General features: G+C 38.0%; 1 protein-coding gene across 1 annotated transcript in view; it reads left to right on the top strand.

Moving 5' to 3' along the window:
- The window catches only part of PLXNA4 (plexin A4), a 2,762,645-nt gene that overhangs the window by 2,048,365 nt on the left and 691,110 nt on the right, over nucleotides 1-23,170 (top strand). The window contains exon 13 of the mRNA XM_044064236.1: nucleotides 13,748-13,899. Coding sequence (XP_043920171.1) covers nucleotides 13,748-13,899 — 152 coding nt within the window. The remainder of the gene's footprint in view (nucleotides 1-13,747; nucleotides 13,900-23,170) is intronic.

Genomic DNA, 23,170 nt, shown 5'->3' with positions numbered 1-23,170 from the left:
TTCTTTCTACGCCTCTGCTACAGGAAATATAGATAATGAATGTCAATAGAGAAGACAGCTCTCACTGGGTTTGAATTATAAAGGGCAAGTCGGTCAGCAATGAACAGCAACAGTAGAACATTAGCTAGGTTAGAAATGGGCAGTAGGTATTGTCAGTTGACATTTATTAGCTAGACTGCCACAGTGGTGTTATATTTGATTATGTAGTTTTGTTTCTAAGAAGTTAAAATGCAAACAATTGTGTCCACAATAGTTGCATCTCTTTAATACTGCATTGTTAATGTAGTGCAGAATACTTATTGTAGTATGCAAATAAATTTGCAGAGGGTGAACATTAATAGTTAGGGAAAAAACTGTAGTATAATGTAATATCAGACATCTGATCATTAACTCAGAGGGTGGTTATTAGCTGCTGCTTGGCCTAAAGTAGCAAAGAATTTACAATGTCTTAACTAACAGTGAATTGTTGACCCTGGTGGCACATCCATGTGCTCAACCCACTTTCCTGGGTACAAGTTTTCAGTTAGCTGCCTCCATTTATTGTGACCCTGGTTTACTTGATATCTTAAGCCAAAACACCACACCTCGCTCGTACCGCATGCGCGACCAAACCATAGCATAGAAAACACAGACGGCCAGCATAGATAGTCCAATACTTTACTATAAAGATTTCGTGATACCAATATGATAATAGGACATACAAATGCCCCAACAATTTATCAGAAATCCAAACCGGTTTCGGCTGAATGCCTTCTTCAGTGAAAATGATAAACTGATGAAAAAACAAAATCGTACATATTTATTAGTACACCAGCCAATGGTAGACAATGGTATAGTCCAACCCCTTCCTATATGAATAAACAAGTATCAGGATAGAAAATCTAGACAAAGACCATTGTAAAACAGTTTCTAGTCATGAACAGGAATAATAATAATAGTAATAAAGGCTCCAAACACATAATCAAGAATATATCCAATACTTAAAACAAGTATTAGTCTACAAAATAGATAAGTTATAACAAGTCCATAATTAACTGGATAAGATGCTAATAATTATATGCACAAATATAATTCAATATCACCATGCAACCTTTAAACAAATAAAATGAGGTTACATAACTGTATATCCAACTTAAAGACACATGTTAGCCAACAAACATAATGCAAAAGGTCAATCTTATATATATATATATTATAGTGTATATATATATATATATATATATATATATATATATATATATATATATGTATATTATGTTTTTTGATATTTTTTGTGTAGAATAATCCAAATGGGCCCAATATAGCATTGTACCAGTAGGACAAAAACTAAATAGATATATATCTATCATAAATGGTCATTGAGACCAGGAGGAAACAAGGCTCCAAGATGGATAATCCAATATTTTTCTTTGTGGCTAAGTATATTTTGCCATCCCTGCTGATGGCTCCTATCCCCAATAATCCTATCAATGACAGTAAACATAAACTTGGCTGAAGGGTGTTTGGTGGTATGTTGATAAAGAGCATTTGTATGCTTTTTGTTACGAATATCACTCCGATGTTCCCCAATTCTTATTCTAAGGGAACGGGATGTTTTTCCCACATAAAAGGCTGAGCACTGACATGTGGCCAAATATATAACCCAACTACTCGAACAGTTACCAAATATCCTAAGGTTGTAAACTTTACTAGTGTTGGCACTGGTAAATTGCTTAAGCTTGTTTACCTGGTTACAGGATATACAGTGGCCACAGGGAAAAGTTCCCAATAGTTCATCCCCTGTCATTGTTAATTGTTTATATTTGGCCCCTCCACTTTCTTGATGTTTATAGTGGGAAAATAGGGATCCCAGGGTTCTACCCCTTCTATATGAGAATTGACATTTGGAACCTAAAATCTCCCGCAAGTAGTTATTAGCCAACAGAATATTCCAATTCTCATTCAAATTGTTTCTAATAACCTGATGGTTTCGTCCAAATGTGGCGACAAATCTAAGAGTGGTACCCTGTGGTGTACGAGAATGATCCCTATATTCAAGCAATGCATTTCTATTCTGTTTGCCTGACCATGCACTGGCAGATACAATGTCAAAAGGACGATATCCCCTTTCTAAAAATCTATTTGTCGGATCAACCTTAGCATCCTCATAATCAGTTAGAGAGGAGCTAATACGTTTTATCCTGAGAAACTGGGATTTGGGAATATTGCGGATGGTGTGGCATGGATGCATACTTGATGCATGAAGTAATGTGTTATATTGCGGGTATTTATGATGAATTTTGGTACTCAGAGTATGATCCATATTCCTATAAACAGTGACATCCAAGAAGTCAATATGATCGATATTGAATGTAACAGTAAACTCAACTCCCCAGATGTTACTGTTGAGATATTCAATGAATTCATATAAATATCCTGAATCTGCATGCCACACCATCCAACAATCATCCAGGTATTTGCGCCAAATATCGATTTCAACCATATAAATGTTATGTAGTGGGTTGTATATAAGGCATTCCTCCAAGTACGCCATAAATAAATCGGCATAGATGGGGGCAAAGGATGCCCCCATAGCTGTCCCTTGGAGTTGCCAATAACATTCTCCTTGGAAATAGAAAACGTTCTTATTGAGTACATGTTCGGACATACAGATAATGAGTGTGTTATAACCTGGTGGATATAGATCCGCTTTTTCCAACCAATATTGTAATGCCTGCAAACCAGCCTAGTGTGGTATGCTGGTATATAAGGACTTCACATCTAGTGTACACATTAACCAATGGGGTTCAATTTGTGTGTCCTGTATAATCTGTAAAAATTGGGTGGTATCTTGTATTCTTGCTCTCACATGTTTGAGTAGTGGTTTGAGTTGTTGTGTTAAGAACACCTAAAATGGTTCAGTGAGCGAACCTTGACCTGACACTATTGGTCTACCTGATGGTGTAGTAAGGGATTTGTGTATTTTTGGAAGTAAATATAATATTTGTTTGGAAGGATCTGTTACTGTTAGATGTTGAGCTATGTTTCGAGTAATAATGCCCTCCTCTACTACTGAATCAAGAAATGCATCAATTTCCTTTTTAAATTTTGGTGTAGGATCAATTCCCATGAACATGTAGCATCTAGAGTCTGATAACTGTCTAAGACCCTAATGGATATAATAATCCATATTTAAAACAACTACTGCCCTTCCCTTATCTGCTGGAAGTATAGCAATATTGTTGTTATCTTTGAGTTCCATTAGAGCTTTCCTCTCAGCAGAATCAATATTCTCCTGTAAGATCTGAGATTCAAATGGTGGAAAATGTAGATCTCTTAATACTGCTTGTTGGAAAGTGGCTACATATTTATTCATAGGTGGTTGAAAAAGTGATTTGTGGAATCTAAATTCAGCAGATCTATGGGCACTAGCTACATTTTGATCAGAAAAAAATATTTTCAGATTAAGACAGCAACAGAAATCCAAAACATCCAATGCAGTTTGATATTGATCACAAAAAAGCTAGGTACAAATCCCAATCCTTTATTTAAAAGTCTATGTTTATCATCAGTTAACACAGTGTCAGATAGGTTTAAAACATTTTTACACTTGGTTTCTATTGTTTCAACAAAATTTGAATCTGTCATTCCATGGACTCTGTACCTATTCCAGTTGTTGTGTTTCTGCCCCCCTCTATAATTTTTTACCTCTTCCAAAGGGATAGCAATATTGGTTCTTTTCTTAACAGGTGAATCCGCTAAGAGTATGCCTTCGCTATCGGTATAAGAGGACTCATCCTTGGAAGTGCTGGTGTAGGATTTGTCATTGTGTTTTAAAATAGATCTTGGCCTTTTTCTGGTCCTACCCCCAATTGTTCCAGAACTCGAATCCTGAAATCTAACTGATCTTTGTATTTCAAATGGATGTCCTTTACTATAATCAATAACATCCCTGTTGAATTTCTTCACCTTCCTATCCCTGGTTATTTTATCTTATGTTGTTAATTCTTTGGACAGTTTTGTCACCAAATTTTCATAAATGGTTGATGAATGGAATTTCTTGCATTCCGAACTTAAATTTTTGACCTCTGGTATATTGTCATCAATAGCCCCCTCATAATAGGATGCCAAAATTTTTACAAAAGTCAAGGAACCATCTTGTAGTGCTTGGTTCCATTCATCGGTCAGCCTCTGTTCAGATCTGCTGACCATCGGTCGAAGTCTTATACGAAGACCTCTATGGACCATATTTTTATGCAAATATGCCCTAAACAACCTCAGATGCCATATATTTGCTCTTAGCCCCTTGAGACCCTTTTCCAAATTTTGGAACGCTAATTGGCATCCATCATATATGTTATTATTTTGCTGGCTAGGGTTGTTACTTGAGACTGAATCCACTCCAAACACCCTAATATCGTCCCGATCAGCACACAACCCTTCCAAAATATTGTCCAAATCCATCTTCAAAAAAATCTTGAAAGTTGGTGATAATCAAATTGTCCAAAAAATTATATCTCATACAGAATAATAGTAATTATAATAACCAAGGTGGAAATATCAACAAGGGATGCTATGAAATCCAAAATAAGAGGTAGGACCAGAAAAGATACAACAGTCTATATCTATAATAATTACATTAGCAATTCCTACCACCAACCACTAAAATAAGGGATAATATTCCTACCATGACAGTCTAGGCTCGTACTGCTGGTATAATGTAAAATAAATCCAGCCAATCCTAAAAGTGTATGCACAAACATACATATATATCCATACAACCTCTAACTTTGTACCATAGACTTAATCCACAAAAGGTTCATTAGTCACGATACATTAAATGTGTATAACATAATAACAATAGCAAAAAACAGTGATAAATTTCAGCAATTCCTAGAAACCAATCAACCCAGCCCTTTGTATAGCTCTATCCACTATTCCAAAGTAGCAAAACCACAAACGTACACTGTAAACCACAAAGGTATAATACTAAACTATTGTCAGGATATAATACATACTGGATGTATTACAAAATTAGGGAAACACACATGAAAATCAGTTGTCACATTCACTATTATTGGGCCCCCCCAAAAATACTAATAAATTGACCTATATATTCAACCTCCAAATCTTAAAGCCTATAATGGCCTACCTCCAAGTTGAACCATCAGTTAGCCAAATATATAGGAAGGCACCTAATTGGGAAACTATAAGCTACACTCAAATATAGATTTACATTGCCTAAACAGGTACCCAACTAAATACACCAACATTGATGGAGAGTACAAAAATCTCCCTATTATTGCGATTTAGAACCGTATTGTCCCATACACGATGGTTGGAATAAACCAAAAAAATGGAACAAGGCCCTGTATGTTAAACACAATCATCCAAATAAATTCAAACTCCACCGTTATATAAACACCTGCCAAACTACCCTTCATGTAATATTAGTATTCAGAAAAAATGCCAATATATTCAGCAAGAAATGGAAATTATATAAAAAATAATACAAAACTCCACATTTGGATTAAACAGCTGTAGTCATATACCATACATATTATATATAAGAAAAAAATGTTTAAATACAAACTGACAATTTAAATAAAAATGCAGGGTAATATTAAATGTCCATATATAAAGTAATGTAGGCACCAAACGAGTTACCCCGGTCGCCAGTGGATCAAAAACGGAAAGGTAGTCCCTCGAAAACAATAATAGGCGTATAATCAACAGCAGACACTGTTGACACAGCAGACACTTACTTGATATCTTCATCATAATTTTTTGAAGTACATACATGTGCATGTACACACAGACACACCTGCAGACACACACATATGGAAATGTATACAAAGCTGCACTCCTTTTGCATGTAGATTAGTCACAGAATACAGATGAGAACAGGAGTTCAGCAGTCTGTATTTAGATACTGTGAAAAATGATTAGAAGTATGCAAGTATAGACAGTGGGAAGTGAGCTAAGATATAAAGAGTTTCTGCAGACATTATTGTATTAATGTGTAGTTCAGCTCACTTTTGTAAAATTACTGGCCCCATTCCATTCTTTCTGTGTTTGTACAACCATTAGCACTTTTGAAATCTACTGCCATTTGTACAGATAATGGAATGTTAAGATAAAGGGGTTAAACTAACTGCAGGAATGTTTATTATAATTGATAAAGGGAATATGTTTAACATAGGTGAGACAGAGCATATCTGACATGCATTCATTTAATGTTCCAATACTCTTTTGGTTTCATAGGGAATTGACACCTACCCCATCAAAGGTGAACATTTATTAGATGTGGGACATCAGTCTATCAAAGAATGGCCACATTAAGTACTCATTTGGAGACCACACTAGCACACTTGCATATGATTTCAAGGATAACAGATTTACCTAACGCTAAATAATTGGATGCGAGACAGAACACCTCCTTCCCAAAAATAAAGTCTAAAGTTTAGGAAATGTTTAAGAGAGACAGAAGTGTTTATAACTAGTCTTCATGCCTTTGTCGTTAAATTTGATGTCTGTAACCTGTAGTTGTTCATAAGTGTTGAATGGTATAATCACAACTTCAGTATATGCACTGCAGTTGTATTATGAAAATTATGTTTTAGTACATAATCATTTTTCTTTCCTTTTAAATTTTCTGTTTGCTCAGTTATTGCTATAAAGTTGCTTAGTTACAGTTTCCAGATGTTTTATTTTCTTGGACACTTCTGCCTGTCCTAAGAATGTGACATCAGAGGAAATAAAACACTTTGCTTATATTTTGGTCCTGTTGTTTTATGCTTTCTGAACTTTCACTAAATTAGTCAGATGATCAGTGTTGTTATCAACTGTAATTGTAAAAATTTGACATTCTTTCTTTCTTCCTTCCTTTATACCTGATATTAAAAGTAATGAATACTTTGAAATGTGCAGAGGAATGTGAATATGTGTAACAATGAATGTCTGTGTGTTTATGCAACCAAGCCATAAACTAGCCATATATAATAGTGATTATAATAATACTAATTATTATTATTAGTAGTAGTATTAATATTAGTGTTATTATTGCTGTTTTTTATTTATTTATTTGCTTATTATTATTTTTTCATTTGTTTACCTGGAACAAATCCAGCTGTGCAGAAACATACCAATAGTGTAGGCCTAAGAAAAAAAGCTTCAATACAAACAGTAAACCTGCATAATAATATATAACGTTTAATATACAGTAATGACTAATACAGGACAGTTTACATATAGCAGCACAGTGACTTCTAATGGCTTAGATTGCATTTAGGTTTCAGATTTATAGCTCCTGAGTTCAGTCCTCATATCTGGTCACACTGTGGACGTTGCATGATCTTCCTATGTCTATGTGGGTGCTCTCACTAGATATTTACATTTCTACCACTTCCTAAAACATGACAGTTGAGTGGCATATATATATATATATATATATATATATATATATATATATGTGTGTGTGTGTGTGTGTGTGTGTGTGTGTGTGTGTGTGTGTGTGTGTGTGTGTGTGTGCGTGTGCGTGTGCGTGTGTGTGTATGTATGTGTAGGTGTAGGGCACTGGATCAAACAGATGTCATAACGTCAAAATCACCAACACTGACATGCCCTGAGCATGCTCTGGGGGTTACCCCAGAGAGGACTAAACCACTGTCGTTTTTGCCCCTCCATACCCCCTGCTAATTATGTTTTCTAACTCCAAGATTGCACAATCCCCAGGGAAAAGAATTATTCCCCTACTCAGGGATTATCAGTCTTGCACATCTGTCAACCTCCTGTCTATGTCAATTAAATGGTGTCTATCTACTGAGTGTCAAGACACTGTCTGTTCAATCCAATGCCCTTCACCCACATATGTATGTATATATATATATATATATATATATATATATATATATATATATATGTGTGTGTGTGTGTGTGTGTGTGTGTATCTACTGTATATATATATATATATATATATATATATATATATATATATATATATGTGTTCAGAATTTTGAATAATGCAGCTTAAATTAAAATATATACTTAAATATGAAACATATAGGAGATTTCTGCCAGTGATGTTATAGCATGTGGTAAATGCCTTACTTTTGTTGTTATTGTACTGACACATTTGGCCATTCTTGTGTACCATGATCTAGGCTTGTAAAGGAACATTTAGAAATATTTACTGTGTAAAATGTAAGATTAAGCAAATCTAACTCCAGTTATAGGCCATTTATTAAAAATGCAAATCCTGCCCTGAAGGTGTGCTACCTCAGAATCTGTTATACTAAATATAGGGTTGTGTAGAAAGTTTGCTGCCTATTTCAATCAATGCTACAATTCTTATAATTTGTATCTCTTATTTATTTATTTTTTTTACTTTGCATTGCATTTTTGGTAAAACTTGTGCCCCTGAAGAAAGATTTGAATTCTTGTACCATAACCAGGGTCTATATCACGAAATCTAACTTCCAAAATGTCAAACACCATAAGTTTGAAGTTGGAAGATCGAATCTGGATAACATCGAAACTTCAAAACAGCAAATTTTTTTCCCAGGGAAAAAATTCACTGTTCTGAAAAACACACACATAACACAATCACACCAAACACCTTCAAAACCTACACTAAACCTAACATACACCACTATCTATGCACTATCCTTAACCCAGCCCTAACCCTAAAGTCCATCACTACCGCACACTTACCTGACCCGCGCCCTAACCCTAAAGTCCATCACTATTGCACACTTACCTGACCCGTGCCCTAACCCTAACGTCCGTCACTATCGCACACTTACCTGACCCGTGCCCTAACCCTAAAGTCCATCACTACCCGTTCATACACTTACCTTGAACAGGTCCAAAAATGCTGAAGCCGCAGAAATGGCCAACCAAATTCTTTCCCTGGAAAAGAATTTGGGTTTCCTTGGCTTCAACATTCTCACCTTTCGAACTACCAAGTTCGGCCTTCCGGTATTTGGCGTTCTTCACGTTCGATTTTGCGATAGGAACCCCATAACTATTATCTGCTTTTTGACTCTGTGCCTGTTAGTGGTCTGCCCCCCCCCCCCAACATCCCCATCACTAGCCCATTATTATTTATTTATTTATTTATTGTATTTGATTACCAGGAAAGTCTGACTGTGTAGAAGCTCATTTTCAGTGGAGGCCTATGGAAAAAAAAAACTCCAAAATTGATTCCCCATTCTGAGTATTTCCCAGTGAATATGACATCTGGACAGAGGAGGCCATCTTGCAGGCTACTTCAGTGGTTGTCTGGGCACGTGCTTGCATCCTGAAAATGATGGCACATTTTTGGTATGGCCTATCCCATTCCATATTATCCTAGGAGCCACTGTGTTCTCCCTGTTTAAGTGCATGTGCACCCATGATAAGGATTATTACCACATTTGTGGGTTGAGGGCAAACAGCCACATCACAGGACATCCTTTGCATGGTTGCCACTCTGATGAAGGACTGTGGCATTGGTAATTCCAAACTGTTCCCTTCTCCCTCTTTCCTCCATGATTGTTATGCATATTGTCCCTGTTGTTGTTGTGTCTTTCGGCTTTTCCCAGTTAGGGGTCACCACAGTGGAACTGCGGTCCGCTAATGATTGGCAGTAGATTTTTAGGTGCTGAGTTGCCAGCCCTGATGCACAACCTTCAATGAAGGTACGCCCATTCACGCATGTCTCCACACAGAAGACGCTCTAGCTGAGAATCGAACCAGACAGCATCTTACTGTGAGGCGACAATGCTACCGCAGCACCACCACCTCAGTTGTCCCTATGTCAGCTAAAATAGATGTGTAAGATACTGACTGACATCAGGTCACCTGGGATATAATCAGGGCTTTATTCGTCTCTCCAACATAGCTGCCCACCATGACCATTTTGTCAACATTATAGAATGCACAACAGTACAAAGTTATCTTCATATTAGCAGAGATTTACTTCTTGACTTACTGATTTCATGTTATTTGTGAAAATGGAAAAGAGTAGGAGGGACCCTGAACTCAGCTTTACTGGAGTACGTGTGGAATTCTGTAAGGAATGGTATGACTTTAACTTATCTGAGCCTTTGTTGTCTACTATGAAAATAGCTTATAATTTAATGTACTTCTTAAAGAAATGGTCTAGTCTTATGTGATCTTAGCTTGTGTTATAGTTAGCTATAATTTTTTGATGGAATTTGCAACATGGACGCGTTTGCTATTCACAGACATCTAAACCATTTTGATGGCAGCTTAGGCTTGTTTAGTATCCTGGATACCACTGGAGCAGGTCAGGAGGGGTGTTTCAGAGTAGGTGATGTCAGGTTTCACATCCTGGTGGGAGGGAGGCAGTCTAGACTGTTTAAATCATGGAACCTAATGGATGGAGGTGTCTGTTGCATACAGCATGTGGACATGTTCTTGCTTTTATCAATCTGTATTCACATTGCAGCTTTCATTGAGCATATAGACAGTAAAACAAGTAGCTATTTCTTGTTCCTCTATGTCTGTATGTTTATTACTAAGGGAGGACTTATTAACCAAAAAATAACATCTCCGACTGGTGCCATGATGATGGCTTTTAGGGGTGGGATCAATTAGCATGATAATAGGAGGAGTTTTAATGTCATTAGACACTGCAACATAAATAAGGCAGGAAAAACATGTTGCTGGCTCTTTAGACATTCAGCAGCCTGTTTTTTTCTGCCAAAGCATGGTACTTTCTGGTCCTTTTATACTGCAAGTTCTTAACCAAACATTCCATAGAAACTTTGAGTTGCTAAATATGGGGCTGAAATTGTAAGCCTGAAAACAACAGAGGCTTTTGCATTATTGCTAATTTTTAAGTTTATGGGATACATTGGATTACGAAATGTGGTTTGAAATGTAAATTCTTTTATAATTCTATTATTAACAAAGGTTCTGTGCTTGTTCCTACTACAGAAGTGAATGATGATATAGTAGAGCCCTTCTCGAAATACATATGCAGTGAGCCCCATACAAGATTATTGATAACACTTAAATCTTTTGTTTTCTCTATGCATTGTACTTAAAAGAGCAAAATTATCTTAGATGATGTTATGTGATAGCGGAAAAGGATAAGATCTCTTAAGGAATTACACGACTTGATTGCTGTTTATTTCTTGCATGCCTTCCTATTTATGTTGCTAACTTAGACACCTACCTCCTGCTGGACTATTGGGAAACACAGCATATGGTCTTTAAGACAGACCAGAGAAGATAGTCGGCAGAGATTATTAAAATAGATCCTTTTGTCTGTTGTAAATAAGAAGAGAGCACCATGGCATTGGGTCAAATCATATTAGGGGCTTTGGAAATAATTAACCAGGATAATCAGCATTTGGTTTCTTTAATAAAACGTTATGAGCTGTTAATGATCTACTTCATATGTCAAGGGTGAAGAGTTTGATTCCTTCCACATCCATTTGCCTATTGTGTGACTCCAAGCAAGTCATATTTAAGCAGAAAGCTGGCATTTGATTACCGGGAAAGGCTACTTCAATGCTTTTTTGGGTACCTACTGAGTTGTAAGCTCTAAGTTAGGACAGGCTGAAAAAGTAGTTGACAAAGTCTTATCAAACTCATTGAATTATAGAACTGCCTTATTCTACTTTGCTATCAAAGTAAAAGCCATGCTGTTATAAAGTACAGCATCAGACTGTAAAATGTCCCCTCCACAAACAAAGCTGAACTTATGCTATAACTTACATTCCTATCTTGTGAACATTTTCAGTTTAACTGCTTGTAGCTTGTGACTTTGGACAGCTTGGTGGCACATTAGTAAAAGTTGTGCCTTAGAGGGTCATTGATTACCATCTATGTGTTGTTTCTGTGCCCTGCCTTTGTCTGTGTGGCTGTTTGTTAGAAGGGGAATGAGTGTATGGGGTAAGTCAAATGGATGAAAGTTGAGAGAATGGACAGTATGTCATCTGCAGAGCTCTAATGTTATTTCTACAGGCAAGAAAAAAGCTACACTTTCCAAACTATGGGCAAGTACTGTGGGCAAATATATGAAATAAAGTTCTGTGAATGATATTTGCAGTCATTCTAAACAATGAAATATTAGCTCTGTTGTATTACATGTTATCAATGGTGGAAGGAGCTGTAATGAAACGTTACTGTTACCGATGTCTTGTTGTTTTAGAAATTTGTTCTGCTTAAAAGTGATCTAGGACCATAGAAACCCATTTCTATAAATGATAAATGCTTTAAAATAAAAGGAAGGGGAAAAAAAGGAACAAGTGTCAGGGGTTTCACGGAGAGTAACATATATCCTGAGTAAAAGGCTTTGACACTCGGCATCTTCACATAAAAAGCTACAAGGCTAAATACATCGATGTTAGAAATGGAAAAGGTATTTAATTAAAAATACACTGATCCACTGTAGCCTTTTCAGGTTGTGTTGTTTTTCATTGACTGCTACTGTTACCATCTAGCTTTTAATAGGTTTTCAAAGGGCAGAAGAAGGTCATGCTGTACTGTGCACTAGCCCCATTCTGTGAATTCTTGGCTTCATTTCGTTGGTGCAGTTCCTTGCTATTGACCCTGCTTCAAAGATTGCTATTTTAGTGTTCTGCCAATCTAACCTTCAGCACAAATTACAATAGCCGTTTTGTGCACTCACTTTTTTTCTTGTGCTTCATGCCAAGATGGCCACCAGAGAAGCAGACTTTTATATTCAAAGGTTTATTTGTTGCTTAGAACCAGTTCAGCTATTGTCTACATTGCTTTTGTTTTGAATATTTAGCTACACTAACAAACAGAGGTTTACTGAACAACATCAAATAAGAGAGAGTCTTATCTGTAATAAGGCAGACATTTATCTTACTTTACAAGGAGTCTCCAAAGGAACCAAAATCAATTTGTGTTGCAAACTCACAGGTCCTTCTAAGTCATTATTAAAGGGCAGGGTGCTGGCAGTTATAAGCTGCCAAGATGCCATTCCAAGATACTGTTTTACAAAAAACAAATGGATCTGAAAATTACAAGATGGCATCTGAACATGTCTCCGAACCAGTGTGACTATTGTACATCTAAATTAAGTCATCAATAAACATGTTAGCCTGCAGCAAGACTAACAGATGGAAGTTCAGCCAAGGCATCATGAGTTTGCTTGACCAAGCGCAACCGTTCATTCATTTGCACAACAGATACTTTCAGTAAATATTTGTGTCACTGAGATCATTATGGCTGTGACTTATTTGATAAACAGGTTGAGCTTTGTTTGCAAGAGAATTAATTTGATGAAGTAAAGGAGAACTCTTCTGAAGAAGAATGAATTTCCTGTCAAGTAATTATGCAGTATTTTTTTTTATTCTTTATCATGTATTAGGTCAGAATCCCTGAATATGTAAAACAGACATCTTCTTACACACATTCTCAGTAGTGACCTTTTAGCTTAAGCAACCTTTCACCTGCTGTTACAAGTTCTGCTTTTGCTGTCCAACATTTATATGTAAAGACATATGAAGTAGATCATTAACAGCTCATAAATGTCTGAATGAAGCTGCTATGTTCTGTCAGTTGTAGAATATAATCTCTTTACTGTTATATATAGTGAAACTATGCTCCCTGTTACAGAAAGCTTACTTTCAAAATGTAAAATATGAATTAAGTGCACTACGACATTTTAAAATACATTTAATTTCTTTTCTTGATTTTCAGGGATTGCATTTCTATGTTTTCATCCTAGAAATGATGTCCAAATATTTTCACTATTCTGTCTTCTCCCATTTTATTTTAACAGATTACACCAGTAACTGGCCCAAGGGAAGGTGGGACCAAAGTGACAATCCGTGGAGAAAATCTTGGCCTTGAGTTCAGGGAGATCGCTGGCCATGTCAGAGTGGCAGGAGTTGATTGCACTCCACTGCCAGAAGGGTACATCCCTGCAGAACAGTATGTGGATTTATTTTCTATTTGATTTTCCCATATCACATTTATATGCCTCATTTGTTGCCATTCCATCCTGTGTATCACCATTAAGAACTTGTATCCAAATTCTATCCCCTGCTCACTACTTGCTGATTAATTACACACGTTTTTCACAATTGTTGCACCTTTAAACCTTTGGAAAATTCAGCTGCTTCTAGTGTAATCTGACCCTGATGTTTAACTGTGACATTTTAGAGATCAGAGCTTACTACTTTTGGGTCTTTACCCAACTTAGATAACAAGTTCTGAATCATTCACTTTTTTCATTATGATGCATAAGGATTCTGATCATTTTTCTGCAAGAATGTTTTGTTTAATGAAGGATTATAATCTACATGATTTACAAAAACAAAATACATTAAAGGCAAACATCTAAATTCAGTTCTGGGAATTTAGTTACTGCAGTGCAAGTCTCTGGGAGTTGTACATCTTTATGGTGCAATGAACTTCAAAAAAGAAATCTACATGTTTATAGGTCCATAAGCAAACATTAAGCTTTCAGACTGCAGGCTATTGCAAGCTTAGCTCATAACCAGAGGTTAGACTCAAACCCTGTGCATTGTATGTATATGGTAGTGACCTTAACCATTATGGCAGCCCCTCTCCCCACATGTATCACGTCAATTATACTGGAGTCATGAAACTTATCACCTCAATGATATCTATTGTAATCACAGTCTCCCACTTTCAAATGTGCTTTGTAAGATGTGCATTTTGGGCAGGAAACTAAAAGAACAGAGTCTGTGGTTAATCATCAAAATAAATAAATGTTGAACAGCTATTCATCAGCCTTTGTAACGTACAGATATTTTTTTCTTTGAGAGAGAAATTATCTTTGGTGTAATTTGGTCCTTTAAGCAACTATATTAGTATATGGAAAAAATCATCATGGACATGATAAACGAGGTCATAGGTGAGAATAAAACCTTTTGTCACCCACTGGATAGCCAACTGGTTCACTGATAGGACTCAAGAGGTCAAAACAGGTGAAGCCACCTACACCGATGGGCCAGTCATTTGTAGAGTCCCCCAGGGCTCGATACTGCGCCTTCCAATTTTTAGCATCTATTTCTCTGAAGCAAAAGCAACATTGAAGGTTTATGGTTAACTAAATCTGTAGATGATTGCAAGCTGGGGTGTATCATTGACTCCCCTGCAGACACTAGTATTCTTCAAGAAAGCCAATCACTGACTAACAAATGGTGCCAAAACCATATTTAAAACTCAGTGCTAAGAAATGCATAATTGTACCATTTGGAAAGATACCCATCCCAGCTAATTACCAAGTTGATAGTATGCCCTGAGAGTCAACCCAGTAGTCGGGGTCTGGGTACGCATGTAGACAGTTGCCTTACCTTCAACCACCATGTGGCTACTGTGGTGACAAAATCCTTTTATGTTGCGCAATGTATAAGTAAGGGCATGGCATCTAGGTCCAAAGAGGTCATTATCCCACTGTACTCTGCCTTTATCAGACCAATCCTAGAGTATAATCATCCCTTCAGTATGTACCTGACCAAGCCTTATATAGCAACTTAGAATGAACCCAGAGGTTCCTTACAAAAAGGATACAAGACATAACAACTGTGCCTTATGCAAAGTGCCATAAAGCCCTTTCCTTAATGCACAACAACTGTGCCTTTTGCAAGGTGCCTTAAAGCCCTTTCCTTCTCCTGTAGATAGATGAGGGGTGATCTAAGCCTGACTTACAAGACATCCACAAACCCTACACTTCTGAATCTCCTACATATTCATAAGTCAAACAGTACCAGAAATACAAGGTCTAAGGACTTGAATGTTATCTGTGAATTAAACAGAACATGCTGGAGAGTCAGATGATTGTCCCAGAGACTGCCCTCCTATGGAACAGGCTTCCCATCCATGCGAAGCTCAGTTTCTTTATTACCCAATTTAAGTGCACCCATGTACCTTATGGACAGAGGGAGCTTATAAATGTCTGGCCCTCAATGTCCTGTTTGGATACAGGACATCATTATTCTTTCAGGAAAACATGGCTAGGCTTAGAAAGGCCCCCTGAGTCATTAGCCTATTAACTATTTCTGAGTCTGTTATTCTATCCCTATACCTTCTGTTAAATATATACTGCAGTTTGGAAAGTAAATGTTGACTATGACCTCCATGTTCTTGGAGCTCATCTGCATGAATTTCTATGCAAAGGCTACTCTGACACAGTGGTGATAGTTATGACGATGATGAAAGTGATGAAGATCTGTGAATTTGTATACCATAAGATGTTATCAGTAAGATTATATCAGTGCAGTCATCATACATGATGGCAAGGATGTATACAAATAATGTAAAATGACAAAAAGCCCATCCAACACTACCAAAGGGTGAAACTATACAGAAAAATATTTTTTTTTAGAAAGTAAGCACTTTCATGCCAAACAATGTGCTTCTTCAGTCCATCTAACACATATATACAGAGCCATTCAATCAAGAACATCATTATCAAAACAAATGACATGATTTAAGAACTGGCTTTAACAGAACAATGTCATTAAGAACTGAACCTCTATTGACTCACAGTGGATAAAACTAATTGTTCTTTTAAGGAACATATTCTAGAACATTTAAATGCTTTAAGAAAGAATAATCTTTTGGCAGTAGGCATTTTTCTGATTGTTATGTTTTGTAATTTACTTGGTTTTGATATGAGAGGAGGTGACAGCGTAACTAGGACAGAGTGTATTGAACTGAGATGGATTTTAGAACTGCGAGCTGATAGAGGTTTGTTAGACCATGCTTTGCAGTGGTTATGTCTGGGTCTACAGTGTATAGAAATAAACTGGAAAGGTGCCAATTGGCAAATAACGTACATTAGAACAACTAACATGCAGTGTGGTCTGTTCTAGTACACTTCTGTCATCTAATAGAGGTACTAAAATCTACCTTTCATCAGTGGAACAATATGATTTGCAGTGACCCTCAATTTATTAATTTCTTTGGTGTGCATTAAGGCAAGATGTGTTGCAAACTTTTTTCTGGAGACTTAATAAATAAAACTCTCTGAAAGTAACATATCCGTGATAATTCAGATAACTTAAACATTGATGAACTTTACTGATTGCTTGCACAACTGTCAAGTCCCTTATCCAATAAAGAATATGCAATTAACTGTATAAATTATTTATTGCTGAGTATAAACTGTCATGTCTTTATCATAATTTGTTGTAGTGATCAGATTCACTTGTCTTGAAAAGGTTTTAAAGGTCGCTTAAAGGTCATTTTAATGTTTTCATCATGTTTCTTTTTTATGTAGCAAGCTTAGATTGTTTTGCAGATTTGTTTTAGCTTCAAGCTTTTATTTCATTTTACATACACCATTTCTTATACTTTGTATGAAACAGTTAATTGATGATGGATGCATTGTTAAAGTGTAGCCTGATTTGTTGAAGTAGCCCTTAGCCTTCTCTGAAACAACTGCCTAACATATCTGCTACAAAACTATACACACTGAGCAGAGTGGATGAGAGATGTTGACCACAACTGTTAGCCGAGATATATAAGTATCCTGTTTTTTTTTTCGATTATTTATACAGATTATTTTCTAGCAATTAATATATAGCACTTTTATTGCCTGCTTTTTAGTCTTTGAGTGTATTTTATTGCTATTAACTAATCTGCACAAGTAACTGATTTGTTTGCAGTTAAAAGCATTCTGTATCTTTACAAATCTTTATCTGTTTAAAAACTTTCATTTGTGGCTTTCTCTAGTACTTACTGTCTGTAGGCTATTGTTTTTAGCTGAAGCCTTTCTTTAACTTGGCTAGATTGTGTTAATTGTCTGCTGGCTAATTCTTTTGTGTTTTTGTAAAAAAAAAAAAAAAAAAAACATAGTTGTTCTTCTGGTAATTAAGCCCTAACTTTGATAGGGTTTCTGTCTATACACACTGAGCAGAGTGGATGAGAGTTGTTGACCACAACTGTTAGCTGAGATATATAAGTATCCTGTTTTTTTTTCTGATTATTTATACAGATTATTGTTTCTAACAATTAATATATAGCACTTTTTTTGCCTGCTTTTTAGTCTTTGAGTGTATTTTATTGCTATTAACTAATCTGCACAAGTAACTGATTTGTTTGCAGTTAAAGGCATTCTGTATCTTTACAAATCTTTATCTGTTTAAAAACTTTCACTTGTGGCTTTCTCTAGTGCTTACTGTCTGTAGGCTATTGTTTTTGTCCCCACCCCCCTCCCAGTTGGTGTCTTGCTGTTATACTTGGTGGCTTTGCAGTTGCCCGCCCCTACTGTAAATCTGATCTGTGACACTCCTCCCAGTCTAGTGTCATTAGCTCATTCTACCTAATACAGAGAGAACATTGGATAAGGCCTTCTGTTTCTCCTTTTTCCTTTTAAAAAAACTTTTTTTGCCTGAATCTCCTTGTGTTCTGACTGTGCTTCTCAAACATTTTGGAAATATAGAGTATATTTCAGAGCATTTATTATAACTGTAATTACCTTAATATTGCTACAACTCAGGTGCTCTAGGTTGCACTGCATCTGAAGTGTTTGTGTGTTTTATCTGCTTTTCTGTATATATAGACTTCTCTGTTTCTTTAACTAAATAAGCTCTGCAAAGTTGTTTTATTGCATTCCTGCCTGTATTTCTGAGTTTTTTGCACTTTTTAAAGTTTGTTTTTGCTTAGTTTAACTGGTAGGCTACACACTCAAGTGTGCTAGCCGAATTAAAGCATTTACTGTGTTTCTGTGCCTAATTTCTGCTACTTTGTAAAAAAAAAAAAAAAAAAAGAAAACAAAACAAAAAAAAATATCCTTGTTTCCCGCCTTTACTGAACTAGAATAGTCCAGTCTTCAGGTATTGCTGATCTCTGGGCTGTGTCATAGTTCCTGTGTTGCCCATATCCATATTTGGATAGGGGGAAGCTTCTTTGTTCACCAGTGAGAGTGGGGAGCTCTGAGCCGCCTATCTGTCCCTTGAGGAGTGGTTCCAGCCCAGTGACTTGTAGCTTATCGGCCGTTTTGGGCCATTTCTTATCTCTTTCTAACCCCCTGCTTTAAAGCCTGCTTTAGCTTGTAATTTAAAGTTTGTCCTGTCTGTTGCATTTACCTGTTGAGGCTACACACTCAAGTGCACTAGCCTGTGTTACATATGTATTGCAGTTTCCTGCTGTTTGTTGCAAAAAAGAAAAAAAAAAATTATCCTTGTTTCCCATCTTTCCTGACCTAGAGTAGTCCAAATACAGGCTTTGCTGTATTCTGGACTTTTGGAAAGTTCCTGTGTTGCCCATTTCCTTTCTTGGATAAAGGGAGGCTTCTTTGTTCACCAGTGGCAGTGAGGAGCTTAGAGCAGCCTATCTATCCCTGGAGGAGTGTTCCCAGCACAAGAATCTGGTAGTCTATTGGCTGTTTTGGGCCAATTTCTAGCTCTTTCAAGTCCCCCTGTATAAAACCCACTTTGGCGCGGCTTTGCGCGATTTTGCGCATAGCGCAACATCTCTGCTTAATTCGGTTTAAACCATTCTTGGCTCCACAAAGTCTGCTCTTCACTTTTTCCCTTAGAACTGATCTAGTTCTCATAATAAACACCCTATTCCTACTCTAAAGCCTGGCACTTGCTCACTAAAGCAATTATATAAGTCAGCACTAAAAAATTAAAAGCACTACACCCTCACAAACTCGCCTTGAGTACCTTGTTCCCCATTGGCCCTTTTTTTTCAATTATAAAGGAATTCCCAGTACTATTCTAGCATGTCCAAAGGTCAGTTGTCAATCTCCTCTCTGGTCCATCTGGGAATCTTGAGGCAATGTTACAACTGCCTCATGTACACAGACAACCCTCTCCTCCTCCCAACAAATTCCAACACATGTGAGAGATGTAACCATATAGCCAAACTGGAGGCTACAGAAAAACAAGCCACTCGTCCAAAGTATAGTGAATAAAACAATTTAATCCAAAACGAAAGGTTAAGCGCTTTCAACTGTACCAACACAGTCTTCTTCAGAAGGTTCTGAAGAAGACTGTGTTGGTACAGTTGAAAGCGCTTAACCTTTCGTTTTGGATTAAATTGTTTTATTCACTATACTTTGGACGAGTGGCTTGTTTTTCTGCAGTCCGTACCTCTTGTTACATTGTTGGAGTTCTTTTCGTGGGTGCTATCAGTCAAACTGGAGGCTAAGCTCTCTCAACTCAGTACTGGCGTAACCAGTCAGGAGGAGAAGGAAACCACACTCACTACAATTCCAGTCTCACATAGACCTACCACGACAGCAAACCAAACACATAAACACACAAAAACATACTCGGAGGTTCTAAATAAAAATCTGCCTAAGCAGCAGAGACCTCCAAAGCAGACACCCAAGCAACCGCTACCCCAAAACAAAACATGTGCAACACATAGCTCACAAAACCAGTGTGCTGAACAGTCACAGCCCTTAAGGCTAAACAGCACACCTGATACGCTTGTAATAGGTGACTCTATCATCAGGCACACTGACGTCCCGCTCACCAGGCTGAACAAGGAGTAGGTCACGGTGAGATGCCTGTCGGGTGCTAGGATCCACCACATAACACAAGCACTCAGGTCACTCCAAGGCAAGTACAAATATGACTCCGTCATTGTCCATCTGGTGTGAATGACCTGAGACATACCTCCCTGGAATACATGAAAAGAGACATAGAGGAGCTCTCTGAGCATGTAGCCCAGGCTGGTATGACCCTGACCTTGAGTAGCATCTTACCCTCACCAAGAATGATGCCACAATATGAAGACAAGATGATCAATTTCAACAATTGGCTTAAGTATTGGTGTCATTCAAAGGGGATCCAATGCCTGTCAGCCTGGGATGACATGCTCGACAAGCCACAATGCTTAGCTAGGGATGGCTTGCACCTGTCACCCCTGGGCTTTCGGATATTGGCAAAGGCTCTTGCCACCCCCATAGTGCCTTTTTTAGGCAAGGCTCAAAAGACAAACCCACCTCCATAGGTATCGCAAGGGATAAGAAATTAAGAGTAATGCTACTCAACACCAGAAATCTAAACCTCAAGATGCACACACTCAAAACTCTCCTTAGCATGGAGAACATCGATATCTGTGCAGTAACAGAAACCTGGTTCAAGGCTTCCGAGAGCACCCCAGCACTACCAGGTTATACCTCATACCATGCTTTTCGGCCCCAAAACTTGGACCGAACCACAAAAGGAGGGGGAGTATCGATATTCGTCAAGGATACCCACACCTCCAGTTTGGTGGCACAGCACGAAGCATCAGATACTGTCCATGTGCAACTAACAGTGGGTAAAACTGCCTTAAAGTTTATCGCCTGCTACAGACCACCCTCCCAAACCCAGGAACCCCACTTGGCCTTCCTGAGAACACTGGAAAATATGAAGGTCTCTCCAAACGCCATTATATTGGGTGACTTCAACTACCTAAACATAGACTAGGAGCATTACTCTAGCTCCAACACCCTAGCCCAAAGGTTCCTAGAATTTATAAGCTCAAATGCTATGGAACAACTTGTTACCACTCCCACAAGAGGGGAAAACATACTGAACCTGATCATCACTAACATGGGGGCTCTATGCTCCAGACCAGAAGTGTATCCCTCATTGGTAAGATCAGACCATAAACTAATCTCACTGGATATTCACATCCCGACCCCACCCCCTGCCCAGAAAACCACAGTGAAAAACTTCTCTAAAGCAAATTTCACACTCCTCAAAACCGAGGTGAAATCCTTCAAAGCCCCTGGGCCTGTGGAAAATACGGCCCAGACCACAGAATCCTTTATAAATGCATTCTATGAACACCTTCAGGAATGCATGGATCATGCAATCCCAAATAAAACCAAGACCCAATCCTCCAAAGGCAGGCGTCCTGTCTGGTGGACCTCAGCCATAAACAAACTATACAATAGAAGGATGATAGAGCAAAATCCCAAAAAGGGAAGGCATCTCTGATCAGTATTAGCAAAAAACTACGGGCACTCATAAAATCGTCTAAGGCCAGCTTCGAGAGAAAAATTGCACAGGACACTAAGGATAATCACAAGGCTTTCTTTAGTTATGTTAGGAACCTGGGTGGGAATTCCCAGATATGCTCAGAATTAGTCCAAAATGACAAAAAATACACCAAACCCACAGACATTGCCAACATCCTAGCTGACAGGTTCAGAGCAAACCCCCCCCCCACCAAAAGGGCAAATATCTGTCCCAGCAGAGTGCTGCCCCCCTGACATCTCAGATGCTCAGGTAAGAGCAGCCCTCTCCAAAGCAAAAAACACTGCATCAATGGGACCAGATGGTGTCCCGGACTGTGTCCTACATGAACTCCAAGAAGAGCTAAACCCAAACATAAAACTACTGTTCAATCTCAGCCTTACTACAGGATATGTACCCAAAGAGTGGCGTACAGCAACAGTGGTCCCTCTCCACAAAGGTGGTGCCTCAACGTATCCTGGAAACTATCACCCCATAAGCCTGACTAGCTTGATCTGCAAAGCTATGGAAAGGATCATCATGGACCTACAGACACTGGATCCTACCCAGTTCAGCTTTGTTAAGGGCAGATCCTGCCTCTTAAACCTGGTTGATTTGTTTGAAACAGTCACCACGGTCATAGACGCGGGGAAGGTGGTCCACACAGCCTACCTGTACCTTGCAAAAGCCTTCGATACAATACCCCACTCGGGCAGTATAGATAAGCTCACCAGCTTAAATATAAACCCCTATGTCACTAGATGGGTTGCAAACTGGCTCAAGGACAGAACCCACATGGTTAGAATTGCTGGAGCCATGTCAGACTCCAAACCAGTTACAAGTGGCGTCCCACAAGGCTTAGTCCTGGGACCTCTCTTGTTCAGTATATATTTCTCGGAGGTACAGGTCAACACGGAGGGACTGTGGCTGACCAAGTTCGCAGATGACTGCAAACTAGGTGCCATAATCGACTCTCCAGCCGACACAAGCATCCTACAAAAGGGCCTCATAGAAACAGACAACTGGTGCCAGAGCCATGGCCTCAAGCTAAATGCCAAAAAGTGTATAGTCATCCCCTTTGGCAAAAACAAAGTGCCCACAGATTACCACATAGGTGGTAATCCATTAAGTATGGAAGAAGTAATTAGGGACCTGGGGACCCAAGTTGATAGCAATCTCTCATTTGAAAACCACGTGGCCAAAGTGGTTAGAAAAACATTTTATATAGCCCACCTAATCATGAAGAGGTTCACATCTAGATCAGGGGA

This window comes from Protopterus annectens, chromosome 2.part2 (assembly GCF_019279795.1).
Source record: "Protopterus annectens isolate FY-2018-M chromosome 2.part2, PAN1.0, whole genome shotgun sequence".
NCBI lineage: Eukaryota > Metazoa > Chordata > Ceratodontiformes > Protopteridae > Protopterus > Protopterus annectens.
The sequence above is the reverse complement of the archived record's forward strand: the minus strand, read 5'-3'. Positions and strand labels throughout refer to the sequence as shown.